The 27,626-nt window shown below is 35.5% G+C and overlaps 1 protein-coding gene across 2 annotated transcripts; it reads right to left on the bottom strand.

The window, feature by feature from the left end:
• Nucleotides 1-1,419: 1,419 nt before the first annotated feature.
• Nucleotides 1,420-26,624, bottom strand: LOC120773631 (paraplegin). 2 transcript variants are annotated; one of them, XM_040102638.1, is made up of 9 exons: nt 26,408-26,624; nt 26,023-26,346; nt 5,602-5,836; nt 4,923-5,056; nt 4,333-4,869; nt 4,002-4,272; nt 1,970-2,292; nt 1,689-1,880; nt 1,420-1,634 (listed from the first exon to the last, which is right to left on the bottom strand). In XM_040102638.1, exons 1-9 carry the CDS (start codon nt 26,549-26,551, stop codon nt 1,485-1,487), a joined length of 2,310 nt encoding a protein of 769 aa, XP_039958572.1. In that variant the 5' UTR covers nt 26,552-26,624; the 3' UTR covers nt 1,420-1,484. The 2 variants fall into 2 exon arrangements, with proteins under 2 accessions (XP_039958572.1, XP_039958573.1); XM_040102639.1 differs by lacking the exon at nt 26,408-26,624 and having other exon boundaries at nt 26,190-26,312.
• Nucleotides 26,625-27,626: the final 1,002 nt, after the last annotated feature.

Here is a 27,626-nt window from a genome sequence, read left to right as displayed (position 1 = left end):
ACATTTGGTTACGACGTGCTTGAATTTCGACAGACACTTTCGTTTTTAAGTCTTTATACATATATTTATTATTTAGTGTATGTTTGAATATTTTTTTCCATATGTTACCTTTTTTCAAGGCCACAATGTGAAAATTGTTTAAGCCTATTAATTGCTTATTTTGGCATTCACGAATGTAGTGATACCCTTTGCATCATCATTATGCTTTTTGCTTAGTAAGATAACTAAGGTTGATTTTCTCGTCTGGATTTCCTTTTTAGATTAATGTAGCGATAAATACCAGTCTGAACAGATGGTCTTTTTATCTATTAGTTTCGTGCACTATTTGTTTATATTTATTGTTAATAATTTGTGTGCTTTGATTTCTATTTGATTCTTTGTTCATTTATTATTACTGATTGTTTACTTTTTGCAAAATCTGAATACACGGAGCGAATTTAAAAGAACGTCCATTCACCTTGAACGTCAAAAATACTTGGTGATTTTTTGGTCATTTACAGTTCAATATGGACTCAGTTTGTCTAATTTTTCCTACACGGGTGCCATCGGAATGATAAATCTCGCATTTAGCAAAATATTTTTACTTAAAAATTTACAAAATTACAGCTAAAAGGTTCGTATCCAGCTCTCAAGTAATTGCTCAAGAAAAAAAATACATTATTTCTTCAAGTAATTTTTACAGCTGGTTACGCATTGTGAATGATCCACATTAGAAAATCAAGGGAGAATAAACTAAGAAGATAAACTTTGTGCACTTTGTGTATATATGTGTGTAGTAACACACTTTTTTTTCTTTGCGATTTAAGGTTGTTGATGATTGGTAAGTTTTATACAACATTTCAAAATGAAATATACTTCACAATAATGATTTTAACTAATTTAGGACGAACTTAACGGATACTTTGAATTTCCTTCAAGAAACAATTGTTGATTTCATGATTCTTCGCAAAACCAGGTTTGCCATATTCGCATTTTATTGAAAAAATGTATTAAAAATTAGTACTAGATTTCTTTAGAGCTGCATACTAGCACAAGAAAATTTACCGCAGAAAATTTTTTTGACCATTTCTTAAGCGTTTTTTTATATGAAGTTTTTACATTTCTTGAGAGCTGGGTACTAAGCTAAAGGCTCAATGTATAATATATAGTAACAACTCAAAAGCTCTGTGCTTTATTATTTCACTATAAAAAAAAACCGAAAAACTTTTAAAAAAGGGCCGTCACAGAGGATGACCCCTTTAAATGACTCGAGCCAAATACTATTTTTGTGATACCACCATAGTGATTTCACAAATCCATACAAGTAGTGTATTCCGAAAAAAATGCACTTACATTTAGATTCAATGTCCACTCTCTTGTATCTCTTATATCCACAATTTGCAAAAGCAGATACCTTTTTCGTATTAATAGCTTTAAAAATTTGTTTTTTGAAAACTTTTATTCACAAAACTTTAAAAACGTCAACACTAAGTAATTCATTCAAATTATTCGTCTTTTTCTCCTAGATTTTTTAAAGACTTTTCGAACTCAACAGGTTCTAACGCTCGGTTTGCAACGTCGTAAGCTGGTGGTCCGATCAGAGTAACTACTTCATCATAAGACAAAGTTTCCTTCTCCAGCAGCGCTTCAGCAATCTGAAAATAAATGAGGAATAAAACAGTGGCAATGAGAATAAGTTTCCTTTATACTTTTTCTAATTTATCCAAGTTTTTTTTCAATAGTTCCTCTGTTTTCTGGTATGCACTGCTTACTAGATTTTGAGCTTCTTTGTCAATAATCCTGTGCAGGTTTTCCGAAAATGGGTGATTGAAACTTCCGCTTTCCTCTGCGTCTGTTATATATATTGGCCCTAGATTTGCATTCATTCCAAATTTTTTTATCTAGTAATATTAAAAGTTAAGTTTTAAAATATTATTCAGTGTGGAATTGTGAGTTTCATATTTATACAAATTGCTATTAACTTTTGTACCTGAGCATATGCGATTTTCGTAACTTTCTCTAAATCATTTTGTGCTCCAGTAGTAATTTTATTGAAGATTATATTTTCAGCAGCCCTGCCGCCAAGTGCTACGCACATTTTATCAAAAAGCTCTTCCTTGCTATGCAGCTTCTGTTCGCTTGGTGTATATTGTGCAAATCCCAAGGCAAGACTTGTTCTGGGCACAATTGTCACTTTTAGTAATATATCAGAATTGGGGAGAAGCCAACCAACAAGAGCATGCCCGGATTCATGATAAGCAACAACTTTTCTTTCCACCAGTGAAAGTGCATGTGATCGTTTTTCGGTTCCACCTTAATTTGGAAAATGCAAAAATTAATAATTAGTTGATGGGTTAAATTTAAAATGTGTGTACAAATTATTCAAATAACATATATTTGAGTTAACAATTTGAAGCGACCGGCAATTAAACACTTTTAAAAATTTAAAAGAACTAAAGGCGTGTGATATACCATACTTCGAAGTGTCTCTAAAATTCATTATAAATATAACTTGTTTTATTAGCAAATCTTGGTTAAAGACCACTGGAATATCTGATGCCAGTATAATAAAAAAAAAACAAATATAATATTTCAGTTAACAATTTGAAGCGACCGGCAGTTAAACACCTTTAAAAATTTAAAAGAATTTAAGGCGTGTGATATACCATACTTCGAAGTGTCTCTAAAATTCATTATAAATATAATTGGATCCAAATTAACTTATGTCTATTTTGTTTTATTAAGAAATCTTAGTTAAAGACCACTGGAATATCTGATGCCAGTATACTAAAAGGTCAATATTTATTAAGACTTATGAAATTAACATCATAGTGAATAATGGAATCTTTTTTTATTTTATTAAAAATCTCTTTGTCTTTAGCAGGCAAGAAATTATTTTATTACGAGGACATTACGTTGGGTATATCAGCAAGATAATGACCCAAAACTGGTTAAGAAAACATATATGTATATACAATAGAAAACCTATGGGGAGAACTAAAAAAAAAATTGCCGAATCAGTCTTTCTCTAACAAAAACCAGTTACGGAAGTGCATACAAAAAACTTGGTATGAGATACCTAAGGAAACCTGTCCGCCTTTAATCTGTAGTGTGACCAAACGAGTAAGTAAAGTAATCCATGGGTAACCCATAGATAATACTACTACTAAATGATTTCTATTAGTTAGATTATAACCATTAGTTAATGAGATATAGCATTTTTGTGAAGCAAATTGTTAGTTCACAAAAAAATGGATCATAAATGCATTTCGTGTGTTAATAGAGCATTGCGTTTTGGGGGAAAATACTGTTGAATTTGGGCTCTGTTCAGGGAGATCAACCGTTGAAAAGAGTTTTGCTTAGTTGGAAATGCACGTGGTATAATATTCATAGACTGATTCAGTAATCAGCCAGTTATAATCCATTGCACTGTGTATTTGGTTACAGTTCTATTCTACTATTCCAAATATTTAGCAGTTGTATTATTATATAATATATTTAAGTTTAAGTATTCCTCGCTAGAGAGCTCCGATAATAAACGCGTACGATCGCTGCTAAATTCAAAGTGCTATAGGGAGAACCGCGGCTTCCAACACGCTATTTGTAGGCACGACAAAAAAAATGTTATTGTGGAATATCCATAAGTGATAGACATATACCATCGGAGAGTTTTCTGTAGACCTTTTCAATGGATACAATACTTAGTACAGGAGTAATTATTTACGACATCACATTAGAAAACTCTAAAATTACCATATTTCTCCACTATTTAATAGATGTTATTATATATATGTAAATACAAAAATATAAGTATGTTTGCGTTTTTCTTAAAAATTTAAATAAAACTTTTTGTTGATGAGCTTTACTTGAAAAAGTATTGTGTAATTATTATTTTGAGCAGGTGTGTATGTAATTGAACCCACAACAACAGAAATTTACTTTAAAACTTCAATTTGCACAATTAAGAAACCTACAAAAATTTAGCAGACGTGAATACAATATTGTCAATGGAATGAACTTACCTACAAGTCGCTCAACGGCATACTCCAAATTTGATGCCGATACCTTGGTTTGACACTGTCTGGCAGCATGTAAAGCAGCTTCGTTACATACATTAGCAATATCAGCGCCTGAAAATCCTGGTGTCAATCTGGCAAGTTTTCCCGAAAACTGCGCAGGCTTAGAATCCAATTTTATATCAGATAAATGTTTTTCAAAAATCTCTTTACGTTCTTGTAGAGTGGGCAAGTCAATCAATATATGTCGATCGAACCTACCAGGTCGAAGTAATGCCTAATATATATATTTGTAATAATGCTTATTTTTATAAATATGTGTAGTATTGTTAGTTACCTTGTCTAATATGTCAGCACGATTGGTACTTGCAAGCATAAGTACTCCTTCTTTGGATGCCATACCATCCATTTCCACGAGAAGTTGATTTAATGTTTGTTCTAATTCGCCAGAACTACCTTGGCCCATGCTTTCAGTTCCAGATCGCTGCCGTCCGATTGCGTCGATTTCATCAATATATATTATGCATGGAGCTCGTTTTTTGCCTTCTTGAAAAAGATCTCGTACCCTTGCTGCTCCGAGACCGCCAATCATTTCAATAAACTCCGATCCGTTCATACTTAGGAAAGGCACTTGAGCTTCAGTCGCGACGGCTTTCGCCAACAATGTTTTTCCACAACCAGGTGGTCCCAGTAGCAAAGCGCCTTTGGGCACTTTTGCTCCTAATCTTTGATACTTTTGTGGTGCTTTCAAGTAGTCAACAAATTCTCTTACTTCTTGTTTGGCCTCCTGTAGGCCTGCAACATCTCTAAAAAGTACTCCTCTTCCTCCTTCAAAAGGATCGACTAGAGTAAATTTCGCTCTACCCATTTGAGACTATTCAAATATTATTAAATGTACGATATGTTTTTTTAAATTAAAAAACTCACAAAAGAATCCATGCTTATAGGACTTCGGACACCCTTCATTCTTGACGCGATCGACATAAGCAATGCGAAGAACAAAATTAACACCATTATACGTCCAGTAATATCACTATGTCTATCATAAGTAACAGCAACACCTAACATTGAAAATGTATACAATTGTTTTACAGATATGCACTGTTATACATTCATTAAATAATATACGAAGTGATATTTGTTTAGTTTTTCCTAAAGTAATAAATTATTAATTATTATTAATTAAGCTAGATATAAATATAATAACATAGCTCTATCCGTCAGATTTAAACAGGTTTAATTTGTTCTCGTCTACAAAAAATACGTTATTCCGGTTTTTTGGGTTTGGCAGTATGGCGTATGAGTTTAATTAAATATTTTATTATGATTTTTGATATTACGAACATAGTGTTCAGCGATATTGCTGCACAGTTCTTTGGATTAGTTTCACCATTTCCCCGGATTATTCGTTGACTATTTCTCATCTTGACAATGTTTTAGAATTAATTCGTACACTTTAATACTAGCTAAATGAACCATTTTGATCTACAACTTTTATGAATGACATTAGTCATATGTACCAAATTAAATTAAATTTATTAATAATAATTGTAAAATAAAGATTATTATTTACCAGGCATTTTTCATCTAGTTCACATGTACTTGCCTTCAGTTATACCAAGTCTTGATTCGATTTCCCGCAATTTTTCTTCAAATTTAGATGCATCAGCTATAGCCATGTGGAAAATTGTAGATGTAACCTTTTTTCCTTTAATTATGGCACCATCATGTAAAATAATCGTTACCATCTCCATATCCGGGCGTATAATGAGTTCTTTAACTTCGCCAGTAGCTAACATGTGATGTACGAATTCATTCCAAGAAACATATCTCGTTGAACCCTTACAAGGTAATAGAAAAAATAACTGTTTATGCAGAACAAATAAAAACAAAAAGGTAACATTCCAGGGAGAATCTGGCGCAGTTTAAAAATATTTGGATCCCAAAAGATTAGATACTTTGTAAAGAGTGAAAAATCAATCATTGAAGTTCTGCTCCATAAAATTCAAGATAAAGTAAGTCTACCGAAATAAATATACAAAAAAAAATAACATTCAGTAAAGTAAAGTATCTGTTAGAAATAGTATATACAACGCAATATTCGTAACTGTAAAATCTCGTTGCCTGCGAACGATAAGGTTCTCTTTTATATATGTATGTACATATGTGTGTATTCTAACTTAGCCTTCAGTCTGAAATAAACTGTAGGACTAGGGAGTTATGGGCCCAGGCGAGAAAAAATAGTGTAAATTAAAATTTGATTATTGTACTGGAAAACGGCTGATTAATAATTGCAAAGAAGTGTGTTAAATTCATTAAAAATAGAAAATCGTAAATTAAAATTGTGAAAAAAACTAATAACTAGAAGTGACTAAGTGAAATTTCGCGTTGGACGACAACATGAATTACGTTATGCATTCGATTGAGAAGCTGAATGATACCAATCATACAGCGCGTGAGTCGTTCAGATGAAAAGCGTGCTCATACATGCAGAGTTATGGCTCGTAGTTTGCGGTCGCATCGTAAAAGACGAAGAAGATAAATAATGTGAAGAACTGCCAAACGTCAGCTAGTGCGTGGGAAAGGTTAAAAGAAATTCATATGCCTAAGGGACCTGCACGCCGCGTTACATTATTAAAACAATTATTACATATAAAATCGCCAGAATCTGAAAGCATTTAGAGAAATTCAGAGATCTGACTGAAAAATTCTATGAGATTGGTTTTACACTGCCCGTAGAGTGTTTGTGCATACTGTCGTTGCCAAGCTTGACCTACGCCTTTGATAATTTTGTGGTAGCAATGGAATCACGTGAATCTTTGCCGGCATTAAGTGCGTTAAAAATTAAATTGCTCAACAACAAGGAGAGCAAAAATGTTCTCTTCGCGAGGCGAAAATCAGCCGAGTGGACACATTTCAAAGAATTGCCAAACAAAATTCAGCGAAAAAACCGAGAGCGTCAAAGGCAACGAAAATGAGAGGGACGACAAAGGTCGGAAAAGTCATACTCAGTGTTTGCATGTTCTAACGATGATTTTGCACCGAAGCGCATGGGAGCCTTAGGTCTCAAAAACCGGACAAAATTATTTAAAGTGATTTTATAAAAATGCATGATTAAATATAATAATGCAATATATTAAAATAAAACAAGTAAGGAAGGACTAAGTTCGAGTGCAATCGAAAATTTTATATTGAATATATTTGAGAAGGGGGTAGTACCGACCAGATTTTATCTATTTTTGCTCATCCCACATTCTACTAATATGCCACATACTCAAAAAAATGTTCCCTCGGTTTCATTTAGGTACCTTTCATACAATCAGCAATCATATGGAGCAAGGTCAATTGGATGTCCGAAAATCTTGGTAATAGTTATATAGGTGGGGTTTTTTTTCGCGCAATTGTATCTATTTTAGGCTCAAAGATACACTGTTATGAATAAAATATGTTCTACAATTTTCATTGAGACTTGACTCAAATATTGGCGGATATATCTTACATAAAGTGACCTAGAAGTATCGGGTTCGCATATTCGGTACCTAGGGGCTTGAACAGCTTTGGTTGGATTTATACAATTATTGGTCAAAAGGTGGCTTACTTTAGAGAAATTATTACCGCAAAGTTTTATTCCGTTATATTAATTAATTCTTTATTTGTGTACTGGAAAGTGAAAAAATCAAATGGAATTTTAAATTATGTTATGTGGGAAGTAGACGTGGTTGTAGTCTGATTTCGCTTATTTTTACAGAGTAACACAGGAAAATGAAAATGTTACGTTCTAAATTTTGTCAAAATCGGTCCCCCTTATACCATCTATATACCACCCGTATAGAATAATTAAGCAGGACTTCAGTATTTAATTAAAATAAATAAATAAAGCACTACTCATTTTATGCAACTGACCAACTTTTTTCAACGCGCTTTTTTTAAATGGGGCGAAAGACGGGGAAAATATTTAAGCTTATATGTTAAGTAGAAACCCTGTAGTTTACTAGGAAAAATTATTCATAGCTCGACCTCGCCCGACACTATAACAAAAACACTAATTTCTAAAAAATTAAAAAAAAAAATTGTTTTTTTAATGATTCATTGTTTCCCCGAAAAAAACATAATAATACATTAACTAAATTAATTTTTATATCATTAATATTAAATACATACCATGTTGTCCTGAATCCATAAAAAATATTTTCAAGAATTCCGTTCACGCAATAAAAAAAGCAACTTGCAATTTTGAGAACAATGGAGAGTTCGCGAATAAGCACGTGCGTTCTGAACGAAGTCTAGGTTCCGACTACTTGTGTGGCAATATAGCGGCCTGAAGGTCATTCATTTAATCGGTTCATTGTAGAACGGTTATTTAGGTACCAAAAAAAATCAATTTTGAGTACCATGGCTGAAGTTTGTAATTTTCAATTTTGTCCGGTTTTTGAGGGCAAATGCTCCTATGTGCGGAGCAGCAAGATTTGTTTTTATTAGAGACAAACGACAATAAGTGTTTTGGTGCATAGTCTAATTTGACTGCAAAAAAAGCAAAAGTTTACAGTGATTTGAAGAATCATATGTGAAATCTGTGCAAAGTGTAAGATATGCGTAAAACCATTTCCAAAGAAAACTGAAAATCGCTCGAAAGACGTGTTGGATCTGGTGCATATAGACATTTGTGGACCAATGAATAAATCCTCACAAGGAGGAGCGCGATATTTTGTAACATTCATTGACGATAAATCGCGATACACGTATGTAAGTTTCTTGAAAATTCGTGATGAAATATTCGAAAAATTGAAAGTGTTCAACAAAACTTTGAGAAGCTGGACAAAAAGTTAGTATTTGAGTGGCACGTTTGAAAAATTTTTGGGAAGCAACGGTATTAAAGTCAGGTTACAGTACCATACACACCTCAACAAAATGATGTAGCTGAGCGCGCGAACAGAACATTGGTTGAGATGGCGCGCAGTATGATTCTACATGCTCGTCTGGATGAAGGCTTCTGGATAGAAGCTAGGGGACATGACATCATTCGAGTACATGAAAGGTAGCAGTAGCACATGACGTAATTTTTCTTGAAAGTTTATTTCATTGTTTTGTTGACGATTTGATTGTTGCCATCTATGAAAGCACTCAACAAAGGCGTCAATATGGCGGTCAGCTGAGGCATTTCCTTGGTATGGAAATAGAAAGAGAAGGAGCAACTGGCAACTTTACTATTGGTCACAAACAGTATATTGGAAACCTACTCCACGAGTATCATACGAGTAACTGCAAGGCGAAAGTCATTCCGTTGAGCGCAGGATTCCAGGGTAAGTTTGACAATGAAGAGTGTCCGCGAGCGAACCAGGCAAGCTATCAATCTATGATAGGTTCTCTGATGTATCTAGCCATTAAAACCCGGGCAGATATATACACTGTGTTGCGAAGCTGTCACAACGTAACGCAAATCCTCATAAGGAACAAGAGGTGGATGCCAAGCAAGTTTTGCGATACCTTAAAGGCACTGCTGAACTGAGTATGCACTACCAACGGACTGCAAACCCCATCAAGTGTTATGCCTATGCTGATTAGGCTGGATAATGCATGAACCGAAAATCGTACAGCGCCTGGACGTTTCTTGCAGCAGGAGCAGTGATCTCCGGGGAATCAATGCTAAAGAAGCAGCATACTATATATCCGTAAATTCATGAACGAGATGGGTTTGAGCGATGATCATTCAACAAAGGTGTTTAGCGAAAACCAAAGTGCGCAATGTTTAGGAAAGAGAGACAGTGCGCGGACGGTGAATGCCGGCCATGGGCAACGTTTTGTGGCCGATATGCGTCGTACCGAAGTGGTTAAGTATCATCATATCAGGAAAATGGTTAAGAACAATGTAATTGAAATAAAGTATATATCAACTGAAAATATGATATATGATGTCCTGCCCAAGAACCTTAGTAAAATTAAGCATAAGAAATCTATTAGTATGATGTGTATATATTAAAATGAAATGTTAACATTTAAGTGTCTAATGACATATTGCGTTGAGGAGTGTTAGAAATAGTCAAAACATGTATGTGTACACAACGCAATATTCGTAACTGTTCCCTGCGATCAATAAGGTTCTTTTTATATATGTGTATTATATACATATGTGTATATTCTAACTAAGCCTTCAGTTTCAAATCTACTGTACAACTAAAAGTATCAAATATTTAGGAAAGTTATTTGAAGCAGAGCGCCAAAAGTTAACAAAGAATTAATTATTCAAAATGGAGTTTTTAGTTATTTCACTGTAATAAAAACGAATTATTATGGCGATATGTATCTTTGGATAAATAATGTAGAGTGTTGTATTGAATCGATATTTAACGTAGTGCATAGAGTTTTTTTTTTGAAACTACTATTGAAAAGGGAAGACACATAAATAGCGAATATTTTATAACGTTATCAATATCCTGCAAAAAGTCATTAATCATGGTTGATCATGGCTCTATAGCGTTTTGTATTGACTGCAAAATTATGGCCGGCTTCATTTTTGAAGAAATATGGAGGATGTAACGGTGAGTTAACAATGGTTTATGGATTATCATTATTCTTCAAAACTCTGCTCTTCAGCAGCAATAGCGTTTTCTATGCGTACTAAATCGCGTGTCTGAGGATGAGAGTAAACGTAGAATGAAACGAACCATGGTTGCTCGAATTACTAACTCTGCTGGGCGATTTTGTCGACCGACGCAGAACGCGAGTATAAATCAAGTAACATCTGCCAAAAAGTACTACAAAATGGTTGACCAAAAGTTTTCCGTTAAAATCAGGCAACAAAAAAATTTTTAGCATTTGGATACACCATTTCACGAATTTATTTGGAATACATTGTATATCTTAAATGAAAATATGTATACTTTATTATAAATGAGTAAGGAACTACACTATAAGTATAATAAAATAAGTAAAAACCCTCACAGCACCACATGAAACAACAAGTAAGGAAAGACTTGGAAAATCAAAGCCGGGGAAAAGCCTTCAGGGGTAGCAAAACTTAATACTAAAAAAATATTGCAAAAGACATTAGGATTAATTGTACGACGAAATCGTAAATTGATTCCAATCAAATTTGTATCTCATCGACATATGTACATTGTAACAAAGAAGTACCCGAAAATTGTAAATAAAATGGAAAATATTTAAATTTTCATCAATATTTATTATGTCGCCTTCAAAGTAATCCTCACCAGATGTAATACAATTGCGCCAACGATTTTTCCATTTCTTGAAACACTTTTCATAAACCCTTTTTGGAATGGCCTTCAGCTCCTTCTGCGAATTTTGTTTCATCCTCTCGATCGACTGAAAACGAGTTCCGCAGAGCAGCAGTTTCAGTTTGGGAAACAAGAAAAAGTCACAAATCTGGTGAATACGCTAGTTGATCGATAGTATTCATTGCGTTTTTGGTTTTAAATTAGGTCACAATTGTACTCTTTTTGAAAAAAATCAGCTTTATCGAACGGAATCGCGAGAGATGTTGAGCTCTCTTGCCATCTCTCGACCGTCTTTGAAGGCTTTGTACCACTCGTAGGCTTGTGTTTTTGAATCACCGTAAGCCTTTTCCAATACTTGCAACGTTTCCTCACACAAAATTTGGTTAGAAATACAAAATTTGAGACAAGTTCTTTGTTCGATATTTCTAATCATTGTAAAAATCGCAACGCACTACTGAGGTGTACCGACTTAAGCAGCTGCTGTAAACAAACTGGTTGATAGATCAGACACAGTAATTAAGGACAGTCCTACCAACTTAGCAAAATATATTTTTCTAAAATATCATTTACCCAGGGAATTTAATTACAATTTCCGGATGCTCTTTTGTCCCAATGAATATAAACTAAATTAGTTATGTAACTTCCAGTCAGAAAAATTTATTATAAAATCATCGTATCTGACATAAACTCAATCGAAGAGGAAAATTTAATATGTATATTGTGTTGACGAGAAAAACTCAATGATTGCGCGAATTCGAAACATTTGATGATGTCAGGCGCGTCAATTAATCCATTCAACATAAAAATATTCTAGAAAAAATATTCAGACTACATTAATTGTTGACATTGAAATAGCCGTAGATGTCATTTATTGAACCATTTTCTCCATAGAGGGCATAGCGGTATTCTAAGCTCTTACAAAATTACATTTGAATATTTTTCGATACGATTTATTGCGGTGTCAGTGAAAGGAGATCAAATTACGGTGCTGTATTTTGAAATTGGAAGAACTAGAGATGTAGTAGTGAATGACTTTGAAAGCCTGGATAGTAATTTTATCAATATGCAAGTTGAGAGTCAGTTTTTTGTCTATGATGATGCCCAGGCCCTTTACGTTCTCGACTTCGCTTATTGTCTCATTGTTCAAGCTATAGTAATCTGACGTTCGGAAGTATTATCATGAGTATGATACGGTTACACACTTTTTGATGTTCAAATCTAGTTTGTTTTTTTTTTTTGGCACCAGCTCGATAGTTTGTCAATATCGCTCTGAAGAACATGGGTGTGTCCGTCACTAGTTATCAAACTAAAGATCTTCAAATGATCTGCATAAAGCAGATATTCAGACTGAAAGTTAGCACCACTGTGGTTTGCAAAAATATTAAAGAGAGTTGAACCCAGATGTGATCCTTGGGTAGATAGATGCCCATCAACTTTAACTTGAAATTACCTTCCAATTAGGTATTAGTGAATCTATTTCAGTGCACTACCTCGAATGTCGTATCTGCTTAGCTATCGAATGCTTTGCTGAAGTCCGTGTAGGACGTATGAGCATCCTGACCGTTATATAGAGTTTCGAGTACATAATTTACATAAAAAAAGCCTACGAAACCGTGCTGTTTGGTAATATTCTTAAAGAATGCCGTGAGGAAAACCTATATTTTCAAAGAGTTTAGCCAAAGCTGATTGTATACAAATTGGCCTATAGTTGGATACAACAGACCTTAGACCATCCTTATGAAAAGGACAGGCATAGGAAGATTTTCAAGCAGTTAGGAATGTACCATTTTCGAGTGAAAAATTGAATACGTGTTTAAAATACTTACTGAGGCTGGTGGCACAATTTCTGAGGAAGATATTTGGCAAGCCATTCGGACCAACGACCTTCTTCGTATTTAGAGACAACAATCTTTTTATACGTCGGCAATGCTAACGTCAAACGCTTTAATAGTAAAAATCGGCACAGACTCATTTTTGATTAACACGGATCACTGTCGAGAATCTTGTGATTTGATTTTATTTACCAGCTCAGTGAATTCAGTTCCTGTACATTTGGAGTGAGCCCATGTACGCCAGTTTGCAATTAATATTGCTTAGAAATATATGCGGTTCAAGAAAAATCGCAATAATGAATGCTATAAAGAGAGACGAAAAAAACATATTCGTTTTGCGAATTTGGATGACTCTTTGTATTGAGTTTACAGTCCAACTATTGCAAATTTCCACTTCAATTCATTTGTACATACAACGTCGTTGTCTAGTTTATTCAAATAGTTACTTATGATTTCACAGCACTTTTGATCATAATCCGAGGATATTTACCGAAAAATCTCATATCATGAGCGAACATATGACCGATGTCGTTGACCCGTTAATCTATATAAATAAAAATGAATACCAAAAATGTATGTACGCGCATAACTCAATAACGCCTGAACCAATTTGGCCAATTCTTTTTCTTAAATGTTTGTTGAAGTTCAAGGATGGTTTTTACGGCGAGAAAAATTCGAATAGTTTCCGGAAAACCCCTAAAAACAGCCTTTTTCTTTTCCCCATACAAACGTTACAATAAATATGAATGTTTGTTTGTTAGTAACACTAAGAGAACGGTTGAACCAATCTTAATAAAATTTTTAAAGGTTGTTGGTTGTAGATCGGGAAAGGTTTAGAAACAAAATACCTTATACTTTTAATGAGGAGAAGTCGGAAAATTGGACAATTCCAAAAAGTAACATTTTCCATACACATTTTTTTCAATTTTTGTTTGTTTTGTTTTTCAATATTTTGATTTGTAAATTATTTGAATCGTTCAATTGCGGTCGCTTACTTTTTTATTCCGGCTATCCAAAGGAAAAATTATTGAAAATTATTCAGTGAAAACTTTATGTATGTTTGAGACGATGTGATCAATTACAGATTGAAATTTGTTACGAAGCCACGAAGAGGTGGCGCTAATATTGGTCGGCGTTCTTTTTGCCATCAACGTATGGCAGCCCAAAGAAAGGCAAGAAGTACTCTCAAAATGCGATGACATACGTGCGGAATTATGGATCGCGATCGTAACGATATCACAGCACGACTTTTAAACAATAGCTGCGATGTTTGATGGTCTTTATCTTGAAGCAACCTATGGTATATATGATGCTGTTAGATGCTGAATGTGTTCTGTTGAGTAGCAAAAAAGAGGTTTGCCGCACCAGATCAAATTGATGAAATCATTTCAGCGGAAATTCCTGATTCAGAGATAGATCCAGAATTATACGAAGTGGTGAAAACCAATATGATTCATGGACCTTGCGAACCTTACAATCCCACTTTGGTTTGGATGTTTGACAATAAATGCACGAAACACTACTCATGTGCTTTTCTTTCGGAAACGGGAATGGGAAATGATGGATATTAACTGTATCGGCGTCACTCACCAGACGACAATGGCAGAACATTTAGCATTTAGAGGCGTGAATATCGACGTTAACAACACATCGAAGTTGACAACACATGGGTCGTACCATATTCGCCCCTTTTGTTTAATTCACATTCAAAACTCATGTCAATGTTGAATATTGCAGATTGGTGTAATCGATCAAATACGTTTGCAAGTACGTCACCAAAGAAAGCAACATAGCGGTTATTGGCCTTGAACGATATGAGATCAGCAGTATCAAACGGGTCGATATGTGAACTGCAATAAAGCGCTTTGTAGGATATTTACTTTTGCAATTCATGAAAGTTTTCCGACTGTTTTGCGTCTCGCGGTTCAACTTCATTTAAGTCATCGCGTATTGTGAATGGTACAGTGTGTGCAACATTTTGAGAAGCATGCCAGCAGTAGCATTTGCTGGAACATGATAATCACTGGAAACAGACGAAGGACAATGCGATAGTACTTCGCATGCCACTGAAGTTCGCATACTTTTCGCGAAGATCATTTCGACATATCAGCCTTTAAATTCGCGTTAATTATGGGATACGAAAAAATGACAATGCCGATGACATTTTACATTGTATTCGCTAAGAATTGGAAATGGGCAAATTTCGGTTGATACTTCCAGTGGTTTGATATCAATTTCACCTCCCTTTTGTCAATTCACTTCAACGGAAGATGAACTCATCACGAATGTTTATCCGAACATTGGCCAAATTATCGTAACTGCGATAGCTTGAGTGCACGAGCAATTTTAGCTGCCAAAATTACCGATGCTAATGATTTAAACTGGAAGATTCAAAGTCAAGTTCCGGGAGGTTTGCGCTCATATAAATCGATCGATCGTCTTGACAAGGAAGACGAAACCGTAAATTATCCAGTGGAATTTCCAAATGCCATACCAAGCCTGCCCCAGCATCATTTGCGTCTTAAAGTTGGATCTGTCATTATTATGTTTCACAATCTTCATGCGCCGAAACTGTGTAATGGAACCCGAATGATTATGACGTAGTTATCGAATACAAGGGACAGCCATTTCAGTTCTAACGTATTCAATTTCCAGGGAAAATTTCCCTTGCGTTGACAATCAACAGGACACAAGGAAATCGGGAAATGCTATGTTTTTCACACGGCCAGATACATATATGTGGTGTGTTGACGAGTTGGAAACCCATCTTCTCTATATATTTACGCACCAGAACAGAAATCAAAAAGTTATGTTTATTAAGTTGCGCCACATAAAAAAAATGTAGAAAAATCGTAAATAAATCATTTTCGACAGAATATAATTTCAACTTTTTTTCATTTCAAAACACATAATTTCACGCAGGGCAACGGCTGCGGGGTCAGCTAGTATTAAAATACCTTACATATTGAAATATAAAGTCAACCGGATGTTTCAAAATCCGGTATTTCTATTCGGTATATGGAGACTAAGGGAAATATTGACCAGATACCTCCCCTTTTTAACGTACATACATTATGTTAGACAACATCTGGTGCCTAATTATAATCATAGTATCAAAGAACTACCTTCTAACACTTTTGGCATGACATAGACATTTTGTATGAAAGTTTGATTTGCTGTTATCACAAACCAAACCAAAGGATCATGTAAGTGACATTATTTTTGTGCCTTAAAGAAAAGGCATTACATATTTCCCAGTATCTAAACTTATCTTTTGATAACAGAGCCATTGCACAAAAGCTCAACCAGATAAAAAATGTCTGCTGAAAAAGCGTTTCTTAACCCAAACAACGAGCAGAAGAAATAACAAATTGAGAGCTTAATAAGCTGAAAGAGCTACTATTTTCTGCTAGTGCAATTTCTTCTAGCAGAAAATAGCTACTTCCAAATTCAGAAACAGCTATTAAAGCACACGTGTATACAAGCGATATTTGCTCCAAAGATGACAAATTTAATCTAAAACACGACACCCATTGCTATCAGACCACACAACCGCCTCTGCGAGTTTAACAGCTGCAACAACCACCACCTACACGCCACTGCCTTCACCCCCAGGATCACCCACGGGCACCCGCGACAAACTCGGATTCTACAATTCAACTGCAACGAACTCCTTTGCAAGATCGAGGAGATAGATGCATTTATGAGCCCCGAACGCAGGGTATAGCTATCTGGTCAGGCGATGTCGAGCTAGAAATATTTCATACATAGATCACCCATTTAAATGTTGCCTTACAGGATATCCCCCGAACATGGTTAAGCTACTTCGTGGTGAAAACCGTTCGGTAGTAGGCGACTTTAACGCGCATCATGATCTTTGGCATTCCTGCCTGTCAAATGATCGCAGGTGGCTGGAGCTGGCGAAACAGACAAACGATTCGAGATTCCATTATCGATTCTCGCAGCAACTTCGTCTGCAATGAGTGGTGGTTTGACTCCGAGTATGTCATTCACTGGAAGGGAGTTGGTGAAGGCGTTGCCACTGTGAATGGCAGTCAGTGGTTGTCGGAAGTTAGTTGCGTCCGATGTCTGGTCGACGTATTGTCTGATGTCGTCGTTGAGGAATGACCTCTTAATGTTCTTAGAGTATTTTCCTCGAAATAGTACGGATGATTTCGAAATCCATGCTAGAGATTCGTTAAATAGTAAATCAACACAAGCGGACAAAATGGATAGAGCACCTGAAGTTTTGCAACCTCTCCACCGGCATAAGTAAGCTTTGAACTACTGTCAAGGCTTTGTCGAATCCGAAGAGAGATCATGACCGAGTTGTCGTATTTTAGCCGGCAATTTACACCGCACCCGGTAGACATAAACCATTTATTACCCGATGGCTACGTAAAATGCCAAAATACTGCGCACCACTTACTTTCACCGATGAGGAGGTTCAGAGTGTCTTCAACAAGGCAAAATCTGATGGAATTAACATGCTGAAGCTAAAGCACCTAAGCTCGACGGAAGTAGACTTGCTCACCAAGGTCGTCATCTTGAATCATCCGAATGATGGGTGTTCCCTCTCCGTTGTTGTTTAACTTCTACAACTCATTCAGCATCACTCACTATATCACCTCGAACGCTGATGATTGCACGACAATGACGTCGGGCAATGTAGTCGATATCATGTGCCCAAAAATAAACTTGACCTTAATATTGCAGCCGATGGCGTTAAAATTCCGACTGTCAATAACACTAAGGTTTTAGGTGTGACACTCGACAGTCTGTGCCCCTTAACTCCTCACACGACCGCGATTATTGCTAAAGTCAGAGCCGCAACATAATCACCAAGTCGCTAGCCGGCAGCACATGAGGAAAAGACAAGGATTCGTTGTTGGCAAAATACAAGGCTATCGGGCAACTGGTCCTTAATTACGCCGGGCCAACATGGTTGCCTGGATGCAGGGGAACGCAGACGAGGAAGCTTCAGACATACCAGATCGCTGCACTCCGGAGTATAACAGGATGCCTCTTTATGTTTCCTATCGAACATCTGCACAGAGAGACCCGTATGCTCCTAATTAAAGAGCAAAATGAACTCCTCTCCAAGAAGTTTCTGCTGGGGTATTTTCGTAGAAATCATCCCTGCAGCCACCTTCTTGTTGCGGTACAGCTTCTTAGGAGTGTCAAGAGTTCATTCCTCAACTATGTCGACGACATAAGGCAATACGCCGAGCAGACTTCGGCGATCTAACCCCGTTTAGATTGGTGACCACGAGTTACGTGGCCCCATGTTGCCAACGCAATACGCGACACTAGCCTCTACGGCTGTCCACACTGTTCGCGCACTGCGCCGGCGGTCATCCCGAGTGGCCAACAGAGGACCTTCAAGTCCAGGAGCTCAAACAGCCAACATAGCTCCCACTCTGACTTGCCCCCTCCAACCTTCATCCCGTTCCAATCCTCGTACGAGAACCACTCAGCAACTCCTGGTTCCTCGTACAATCATTTCCTCCATCATCATTTAGGAATGTCACAACAGTCAAGTTATATTCTTGCACTGGCTGGTGTCATTTCCCGGCGTGTTCCGGCCTGCGCATCACGTGTGAGCGGAGCGAGTCGTATGTTGCCCCATGCTGCGGCAGTCTGCAACACACAACAGTGCGACAACCGCCCCTGCAGGTTCCACAGCTGCAACAAACATCATCTACACGTCAGCCCCAGGATCACCCACGGACACCCGTGACAAACCCGAATACTACAATTCAACTGCAACGGACTCTAGATCGAGGAGATAGTTGCACTCATGAATCGAAAACATGTATCGATAGCTGCGGTCCAAGAAATCAAGCTAAACAGCCGCTCAGATCCTTTGAGTTTCAACGTTTTACGTAAAGATCGCTAGCGAGATAATGGTGGTGGCCGACCACCATCTTGAATTCCGAAAAGTGTACAGCACCACCACAACACTTAGCATCATAAACGCCAAAATAGTTCGTGGCCTCAACTAGAAACCACCCGGCGAGGAACGATCCTCGTAGCGTTGGACTTGTCAAAAGCTTTTGACACCGTCAATCACACAACGCTACTGCAGGACATCGAGAAAACTACGCTCCCTCCAGGACTGAAGAGGTGGACCATGAATTACCTGAGCGGTCGTCAATCATCCGTACTGTTTCGAGAAGAAAAATCTAAACTGAGAAGAATTGAACAGGGGGTTCCGCAGGGTGGTGTCCTCTCCCCGCTACTCTTTCACTTCTACATCTTGAAACTCCCACAGCCACCAGAGGGAGTTTCCATAACCTCGTTCACTGATGATTGCACGATATTGACGTCGGGCAATGGAATCGATGGCATATATTCGAAGGTAAACAGGTATCTCTCCGACCTTTCTCGCTTCTTCTCTGCACGGAACCTAACACTCGCTCCCACCAAATCCACAGCGACCATATTCACAAACTGGATATTGTAGTCGATGGCTTGAAAATAAATCTATAAAATCTCATTATACATGATCTTGATAGTGATCGGAATATCCCCGGATATTGTAACCTCGCCTTGTTATAATTTCTTCCAAATTTCGCGAAGATATCTTGTCAAATACAAAAAGCTTTCCATACAAAAACTTAATTTTGTCCGACCAGTTTGTGTCAGCCGTATGCTTTAACAAAAAATTGGTTCGCGTATATACAAACAGGCAAACACACCGGCTGATGGACGGACATGGCCAAATCGGCTCAGTTCAACACACTGATCATTTATATACCTAATTAATAGGGTAAACGACGTTTTCTTCCGGGTCTTACAAACTGTTCAGGGTAGGTATAAAAAAAAACACAGAACAAATAAATAAACAGTTTCAAGCAATATCGGATTTGAACCGGCCTACCAAAATTTATACTACATGTATATCATATTTGGGCACAATTCCAATTTCTTTGACGCCGCGATCTGAAAGTACCGTTGGAAAGAGGAAGTCCTAATGATTAAAAACTATACAGGGCTATAGGTACCGCAAACGCTTAATTTCTAAAATTCGAACATTTCAACAAGCTATTTCACTATATTTAACACACTTTATGCACATTTTTGACATCAAATTAATTTAATTAAATAAACTGTAACCATTTAAACAAATTCACAATTTATACTGTAAAAATTTAAAATTACCTTTTACACTCGTAGTGAGCATCATTTATGTGCTAACAAAAATGGAGCGCTTCCATATGATTATAAGCAAATATGAGCAATTCGCTGAAATTTCTCTTTTTCGCTATAATTCCTCATTTTTTATTTAGCAATCTTAGTTCTAATAAAAACAATCGTCTATAAATTATATTTCCAATTAAAATGAGTATAAACAATCTTTCCATGCATATTGATATTTTCTTATTTAATAAACAATTAAGTAATATTAAATAATAATATTACGTAATAAAATACTTAGATTTTTAAAGGTGTACTACGCAAAAGTACTTCAGTTACCCTGAGTTTTGGCTCGACCAGGGTTAATTTTTTACTACGCGTACTACGCGAAAGTACTTCAGTCACCTCGATATGATATAAATTTTATAATATAATAGAGTTTTACTTATTTGTGTTTATTATATATAAATCAAATATTATACATATACAAATGTATATGGAAAAAGTGTTCACAACTCAATTATAGCTTGAAAAATGTTGGGAAGTATTTTTTATTTTAATTAATAGAGAAAAAAGAATCATGCGAAAAAAAAAAATCGTTAAAAATTATAATTGTAAACAATCTAACCTTTTGACCGATGACTGTGCTAAGTGATTTTTAAATTAATTAAAATAGCTAAAATATAACAAAGTAAAAGTAAAATATGAATTTATTTCAATGTTAGAGTGTGTATTTAAATATACAAAGTGAAAATGTGAAAAATTTAATGAAACATTGTGAAATACTAAATGTTATTAATACAAATTTTTGAATTTTTAATTACGAACATTTTAAAAAATATAAGTGTTAGCAAAATTATTTTTGAATATTTCTCCTGGCACAATTCCGATTTCTTTGGGGCCGCGATCTGAACGCATCGGTGGAAAGAGGAAGATGGAGCGCTGCCATATGATAATAAGCAAAATAATAAGCGAATTGTTCAGCTGAAATTTCTCTTTTTCTTTATTTAGCAATCTTATAGCCCTGACAGACCACAGCGCTAATATGCATTAGAGGGCTTAATTTATATTTACTTGCGCATTTGACCCATGTTAATGCAAGTTGTAATGCACAAGAATTCCGTGCATTTAGCTGAATTTACCAAATTTGAGTAGGCAACACTGCTCAAAAATGGCCGATTTTTGCAATTTTTTGACAGATGTCGCTTGAAATCTGCCGCCTTGTTTGTGTTTACAGCTTCAGAGGTAAACAGTTTTTATATTGCTAATTAAATTATGTGCAAGTATATTGACAAAAATTTATTTTAATATTTTTAGATGGCAGAAAATAAACAACGTATCGTTTGCTATTCATTTTTCCAATATTCTTAACTTTTTCGCACACTTTTATTTCACTTTATTTAATAACACTGTGATAGCTTTTTTCAAAAAAAAAAAAAAGACAAGACCAAATTCGACGGTTTCCCCCTATTTCGGGTCCTACGAATCGAACTGCATCATTACTTTTTTGAGTTACAATCATGGTTTCATACAAAAATTTTTGTTGAAGTTTTTCATCAAAGGTGCCCATTGTAAAAGAAAGGCACATTTTTCTTCGGTCTCTAACTTTTTTAATGTTGACTTTTTTGGTAAACTGTCTTTGGCAAAGCTTCTCATAATAAGTCCGTCTTTAAGTTCTTAGATGACTGTAAACCCCAAAATCAATGTTTTTTGTGTCCTTATAGCCAATATGTCGAAAAAACTGAAATTTAATCCATTTTTTTTAATGTTTTTTCCCTCACGATTCGTCAATATTTTAATTTACCCTTTGATACTTATACATTAAGTGACATCTTGTAATAGTAAGAAACTTAAGCAAAGACAACTTTCTGAGCAAACTAACCATTAGAAAAAAACTTAACAAAATTTGTATTTTTTAAAAAGGTACACTAACTATGTTTGTGTGCTGTTTTATTTTTTTGTATCTTATAAGTGTTATCAATAAGTATCATAAATTTGTTCACAATATTTAAATTAAATTTAATAAGACTCATCTATCAATGTCCAACACAAATCAGCAAGCAACGAGTCAAGCTTTTTGCCGCTGTACCAATGCTCAAGGGGGGCGGCGACACACATGCCACATTTAAATTCTGTGCAAAGCTTCCAATCACGCATTCTATATTGGTCTCGCGGTACCTTGTGTCCCAATGACAAATGAAGCACATATTTTTTGTGTATCCTGTCTGCAAACCAGTAAGCAAGGCGATACTTTTAACTCCGCACATATCTTCCATTGATGCTGCTGATACTGAACTCTGTCCAAAATTAATTTCATTGCTTCGTATGTTTCCTTTGTGTTGGAGCTTATGGCGATTGGAACCGAATTTTTTGTGTTATCCACATATAGCAATACTGCTTTTAAACTATTTTTCGACGAGTCAATAAACAAGCGCCATTGCTCTGGTTTGTACTCACAGTTCATAAGACCAGGAATATTTTTACTATACGAAAAAGTATTGTCGACATTAACCTCAAAGAAATCTAAAAGCTCCTCCTGTCTTTTGCGGTATCCATACACTTTCACATCTTTAGACAATATATTTACCGATCGAAGATGATGTGCTAGGCAAATCGCTTCTCCTTGCGATAATTTCAGCTGTCGTACCATCGTATTCAAACAGGCTTGGGAAATCTCCAAGTGACGACATAGGCTTTCAACTTCGGTTGGGTTATACATTGAGAGTAGATCTGTAGGTCGGAGTGAGATACTGGTAGCTGTGCAGATTGAACACTTTTGTATACTGTGTTTTTTTTGTTGAGTCTTTCAAATTTTTTCTTGCACGCGTAGCAGTTACTAGTATGATGCCCTTGTGGATCTATCCAAATCATTGGGATGCCGAACCCCATTTTTAGGCACAGTCTTCCAATATAGAATGCGTGACTGGAAGCTTCGCACAGAATTTCATTTAAATGTGGCATGTGTGTCGCCGCCCCCCTTGAGCATTGGTACAGCGGCAAAAAGCTTGACTCGTTGCTTGCTGATTTGTGTTGGACATTGATAGATGAGTCTTATTAAATTTAATTTAAATATTGTGAACAAATTTATGATACTTATTGATAACACTTATAAGATACAAAAAAATAAAACAGCACACAAACATAGTTAGTGTACCTTTTTAAAAAATACAAATTTTGTTAAGTTTTTTTCTAATGGTTAGTTTGCTCAGAACGTTGTCTTTGCTTAAGTTTCTTACTATTACAAGATGTCACTTAATGTATAAGTATCAAAGGGTAAATTAAAATATTGACGAATCGTGAGGGAAAAAACATTAAAAAAAATGGATTAAATTTCAGTTTTTTCGACATATTGGCTATAAGGACACAAAAAACATTGATTTTGGGGTTTACAGTCATCTAAGAACTTAAAGACGGACTTATTATGAGAAGCTTTGCCAAAGACAGTTTACCAAAAAAGTCAACATTAAAAAAGTTAGAGACCGAAGAAAAATGTGCCTTTCTCTTACAATGGGCACCTTTGATGAAAAACTTCAACAAAAATTTTTGTATGAAACCATGATTGTAACTCAAAAAAGTAATGATGCAGTTCGATTCGTAGGACCCGAAATAGGGGGAAACCGTCGAATTTGGTCTTGTCTTTTTTTTTGACTATCACAGTGTAATGAACAAGACGGCACGATTCCGATTACTTTGGCGGCGGGGTAAAAAAACGAATTTCCATATAAATGGGGTATGTGCGGATAGGGTAGCTTCTCCAGAGGAGGAATATCCGAAAATAATGTAAAAATAACTAATATTTTTTGAAATATTCACGTTTAAAAATTCAAAAATTTGCACTAAGAAAACATGTTATGTCTCTATGTTTCTCTAAATTTTTTCACATTTTTGTCTTGTTATATTTAAATATACACTTTAAAGATTGAAATAAGTTCACATTTCACTTTTATTTTGTAATATTTTACCTATATTTATTAATTTAAAAATCACTTAGAACACTCATCGTTGCAAAGGCTAGATTGTTTACAATTATGAGGAAAACGAGCGTTGCCACATCTCAAACACCAAATTTATAGGATTCTTAACGATTTTTCTTTGTTTATATGCATATGTATACATATATACTATACATATGTATGTATATGTATAATATGCGATTTATGTTTAATAAAAATAAATAAGTAAAAATCTATAAAAATATTGTAAAATTTATATCATATCGGGGTGACTGAAGTACTTTCGCGTAATACTCCTTTCTGCGTTGGCGGCCTTCGGCCGCGCTTTAAAAAAATAACCCTGGTCGAGCGAATACCCGGGGTGACTGAAGTACTTTCGCGTAGTACTCCTTGCTGCTTTGGCGGCCTTCGGCCGCGCTTTAAAAAAATAACCCTGGTCGAGCGAATACCCGGGGTGACTGAAGTACTTTCGCGTAGTACTCCTTGCTGCTTTGGCGGCCTTCGGCCGCGCTTTAAAAAAATAACCCTGGTCGAGCGAATACCCAGGGGTTACTGAAGTACTTTCGCATAGTACTCCTTTCTGCGTTAAAATAAAAAAAATATATTGAATTTCGTTATAAAGTGGTTATATTTTTAGGTTATCTTGCACTAATATTCAAACAAAGTTTGAGTTTTCATTACAAAATGGTTAAATATTATTATATAATATTAGTATATAATATTACATATTTGTTTATTAAATTAAATAAAGAACATATCCATATGAATGGATAGAGGAATTTTTGGGAAAAAAGGCATTTCAGCGAATTTCCTTATTATCACATGGCAGCGCTCCATTTCGTCGTAATTTTAGCACACACATGATGTTCACTACGAGTGTAAAATGTAATTTTTAAAATAAAGATTTCTTCGGTAAAAAAAACTGTTAAAAGTGTAAAATGTGGATTTATTTAAAAGTTTATAGTTTAAATTAATTAATTTGATGTGAAAAATGTGAGTAAAGTGTGTTTAATGCGGTAAAATAGCTTGTTGAAATGCTCGAATTTTGGCAATTTTTGAACTTTAAGGTCGAATATCTCGTAAACTAAGCGTTTGCGGTACCTATAACCCCATATATTTTTTAATCAGGAGGACTCCCTCTTTCCAACGGTACCTTCAAATCGCGGCGCCAAAGAAATCGGAATTGTGCCAACAAGACTGCCGTTTGTCACCTTAAAATTGCAATGCGAATTAGCCTTGCTTAAGGCGCATTAATTTTGCTCGTCTGTCAGGCTATTAGCTTGAAAAATGTTGGAAGGTATTTTTTATTAAGAAATCACACGAAAATGCAAACAAAGAAAAATCTTTGAACATCCTACATATTTGCTGTTGAAGATATGGCAACACTCGTTTTCCTCATATTTGTAATCAATCTAACCTTTTCAACGATGAGTGCGCTAAGTGATTTTTAAATTAGTAAATATAGCTAAAATATAACAAAGTAAAAGTGAAATATGAAATTATTTCCATGTTTAGAGTGTATATTTAAATATACAAAGTGAAAAATGTGAAAAAACTTAGTGAAAGATTGTAAAATACCAAGTGTTATTAAAACAAATTTTTAAGAGGTAATATTTTAAAAAATATATAAGTGAGAGCAACGGTATTTTTGCTTATTTCACCTCTGGAGAAGCTCCCCTATCCGTACATACTCCATTTATACCGAAATTCATGTTTTTTACCCTACCGTCATAGTAATCGTAATCGTGCCTTTCTCCTCAGGAGAAGCTCCCCTAGCCGTACATACCCCATTCATACCGAAATTCGTGTTTTTTAACCGACCGCTAAAGTAATCGAAATCGTGTCATATTTGATATTCTTACTATACCTCAGGACGTTCTGCTCTAGGTGTAATTATTAGCGACAAGAAGACGACAAGCATGTAAATAGTAAACATCCAAAGTAAAGCTTTCGAGAGAATTGATTTCATTTTATCTTCGTTTTCATTTTTTTCGTTGTTCTCATTTTTATTAGCATTATTATTCTTGTCTTTACCATTTGTTCTGTCGGGATTGTCTTTGTCATTCGGAGGCTTATTCGACGTAAAAAATACACTATTAGAGTGCAATCTTCGCACCATCAATGGTGACACATCACAAGACCTAGCAACTAAATTCACAGCAGCTTTGTATTCAGCGGTAAAATGCTTTATCTAGTAATATATAAATTGCAGATCAGATTATTTTCATAAAGTTTAAACTAATTTGTCTAACCTTAGTTTTCGACATAGACTGATTAGGAAGTCGAATGCAATAATTATTCTGAAATTTCTCCGTACACTTCTTTAAAAGCAAGTCTTTCATATTATATAACTGCCTTATACATGTTAATCTGTACTGACCACTTATTTGAAGCATTTTTTCTCAGTAATTGTTTTGATTAGGTAAATATTCTAACTTTTGGAGGTAGTAAATAATATATCATCTTTTCATTAGGTCGATAACTTTTAAGACTAATACCGGCACCGATATTGTAACGGATATCTCGATAAATCGTCTCGCAAAAATCACCACGCTATTGTGAGGTGTTTGTAATAGGGTTTCAGTATGCTGAAATGATTTCAAAAACTCAAATGCTCACAATTTCCTCACAAATTTGTGATGCCTGAAAGCAGACCCCACAATTCAAAATCGTTTGCGTTTGTTATGTTAATAGCATAATTTTGAATAGCATCCCCCGATTTTGGGGCTAAAATGGGTATGTGCGGATATATGAGGATTCCAGATCAAGAATAGATATATATATATTGCCGCTAACTTATGGTTTTTATGATATTTGCATTTAAAGTTGAAAAAATTAACTATTTAAAATGCGTGTTTTTCCGATTTATATCGAATTCTACACTTATATTTTTAACTTTTATATCCACTAACACTTCACTAATTCGTGTCTAATCATTTATTTTATATTAAATAATACAAAAATAACTTTAATTCCATATCAAACTTTAGTTAAAATCCATTTATTACCATAACGTCATAACTAAATTAATTACCGTGTGATGAGTGATGTAAAACCTTTCAGAATTCTAATTATCTTGATAAATCCCGGTGTTGGATCGGTCAGGGTTTTTTTTTATTTTTTTGAAGAGCGGGCTAAAGTCGCCAACGCAAAGAGGAGTTCAACGCAAAAGAAGTGAGCACGCCCAGGTGTTGGTCCGGCCGAGGGTTGTTTTTTTGAAGCGCGGCCGAAGGCCTCCAACGCAAGAAGGAGTTCAACGCAAAAGAACTGAGCACGCCAAGGTGTTGATCCGACCGTGGTTTTTGTATTTATATATATTTTTTTTTCATTAAAATTGAAATGAATTTTTGATGACTCATGCCCAGCTCTTCACCGATGCTACGGCTGCTACTATGCCGGTCTCTTTCGACCAATTCAGCGATTTTATCGCAATTTTCGACGACAGGCCTTCCGGAACGTGGCGCATCTTCG

Source organism: Bactrocera tryoni, chromosome 4 (genome assembly GCF_016617805.1).
Source record: "Bactrocera tryoni isolate S06 chromosome 4, CSIRO_BtryS06_freeze2, whole genome shotgun sequence".
Lineage (NCBI taxonomy): Eukaryota > Metazoa > Arthropoda > Insecta > Diptera > Tephritidae > Bactrocera > Bactrocera tryoni.
The sequence above is the reverse complement of the archived record's forward strand: the minus strand, read 5'-3'. Positions and strand labels throughout refer to the sequence as shown.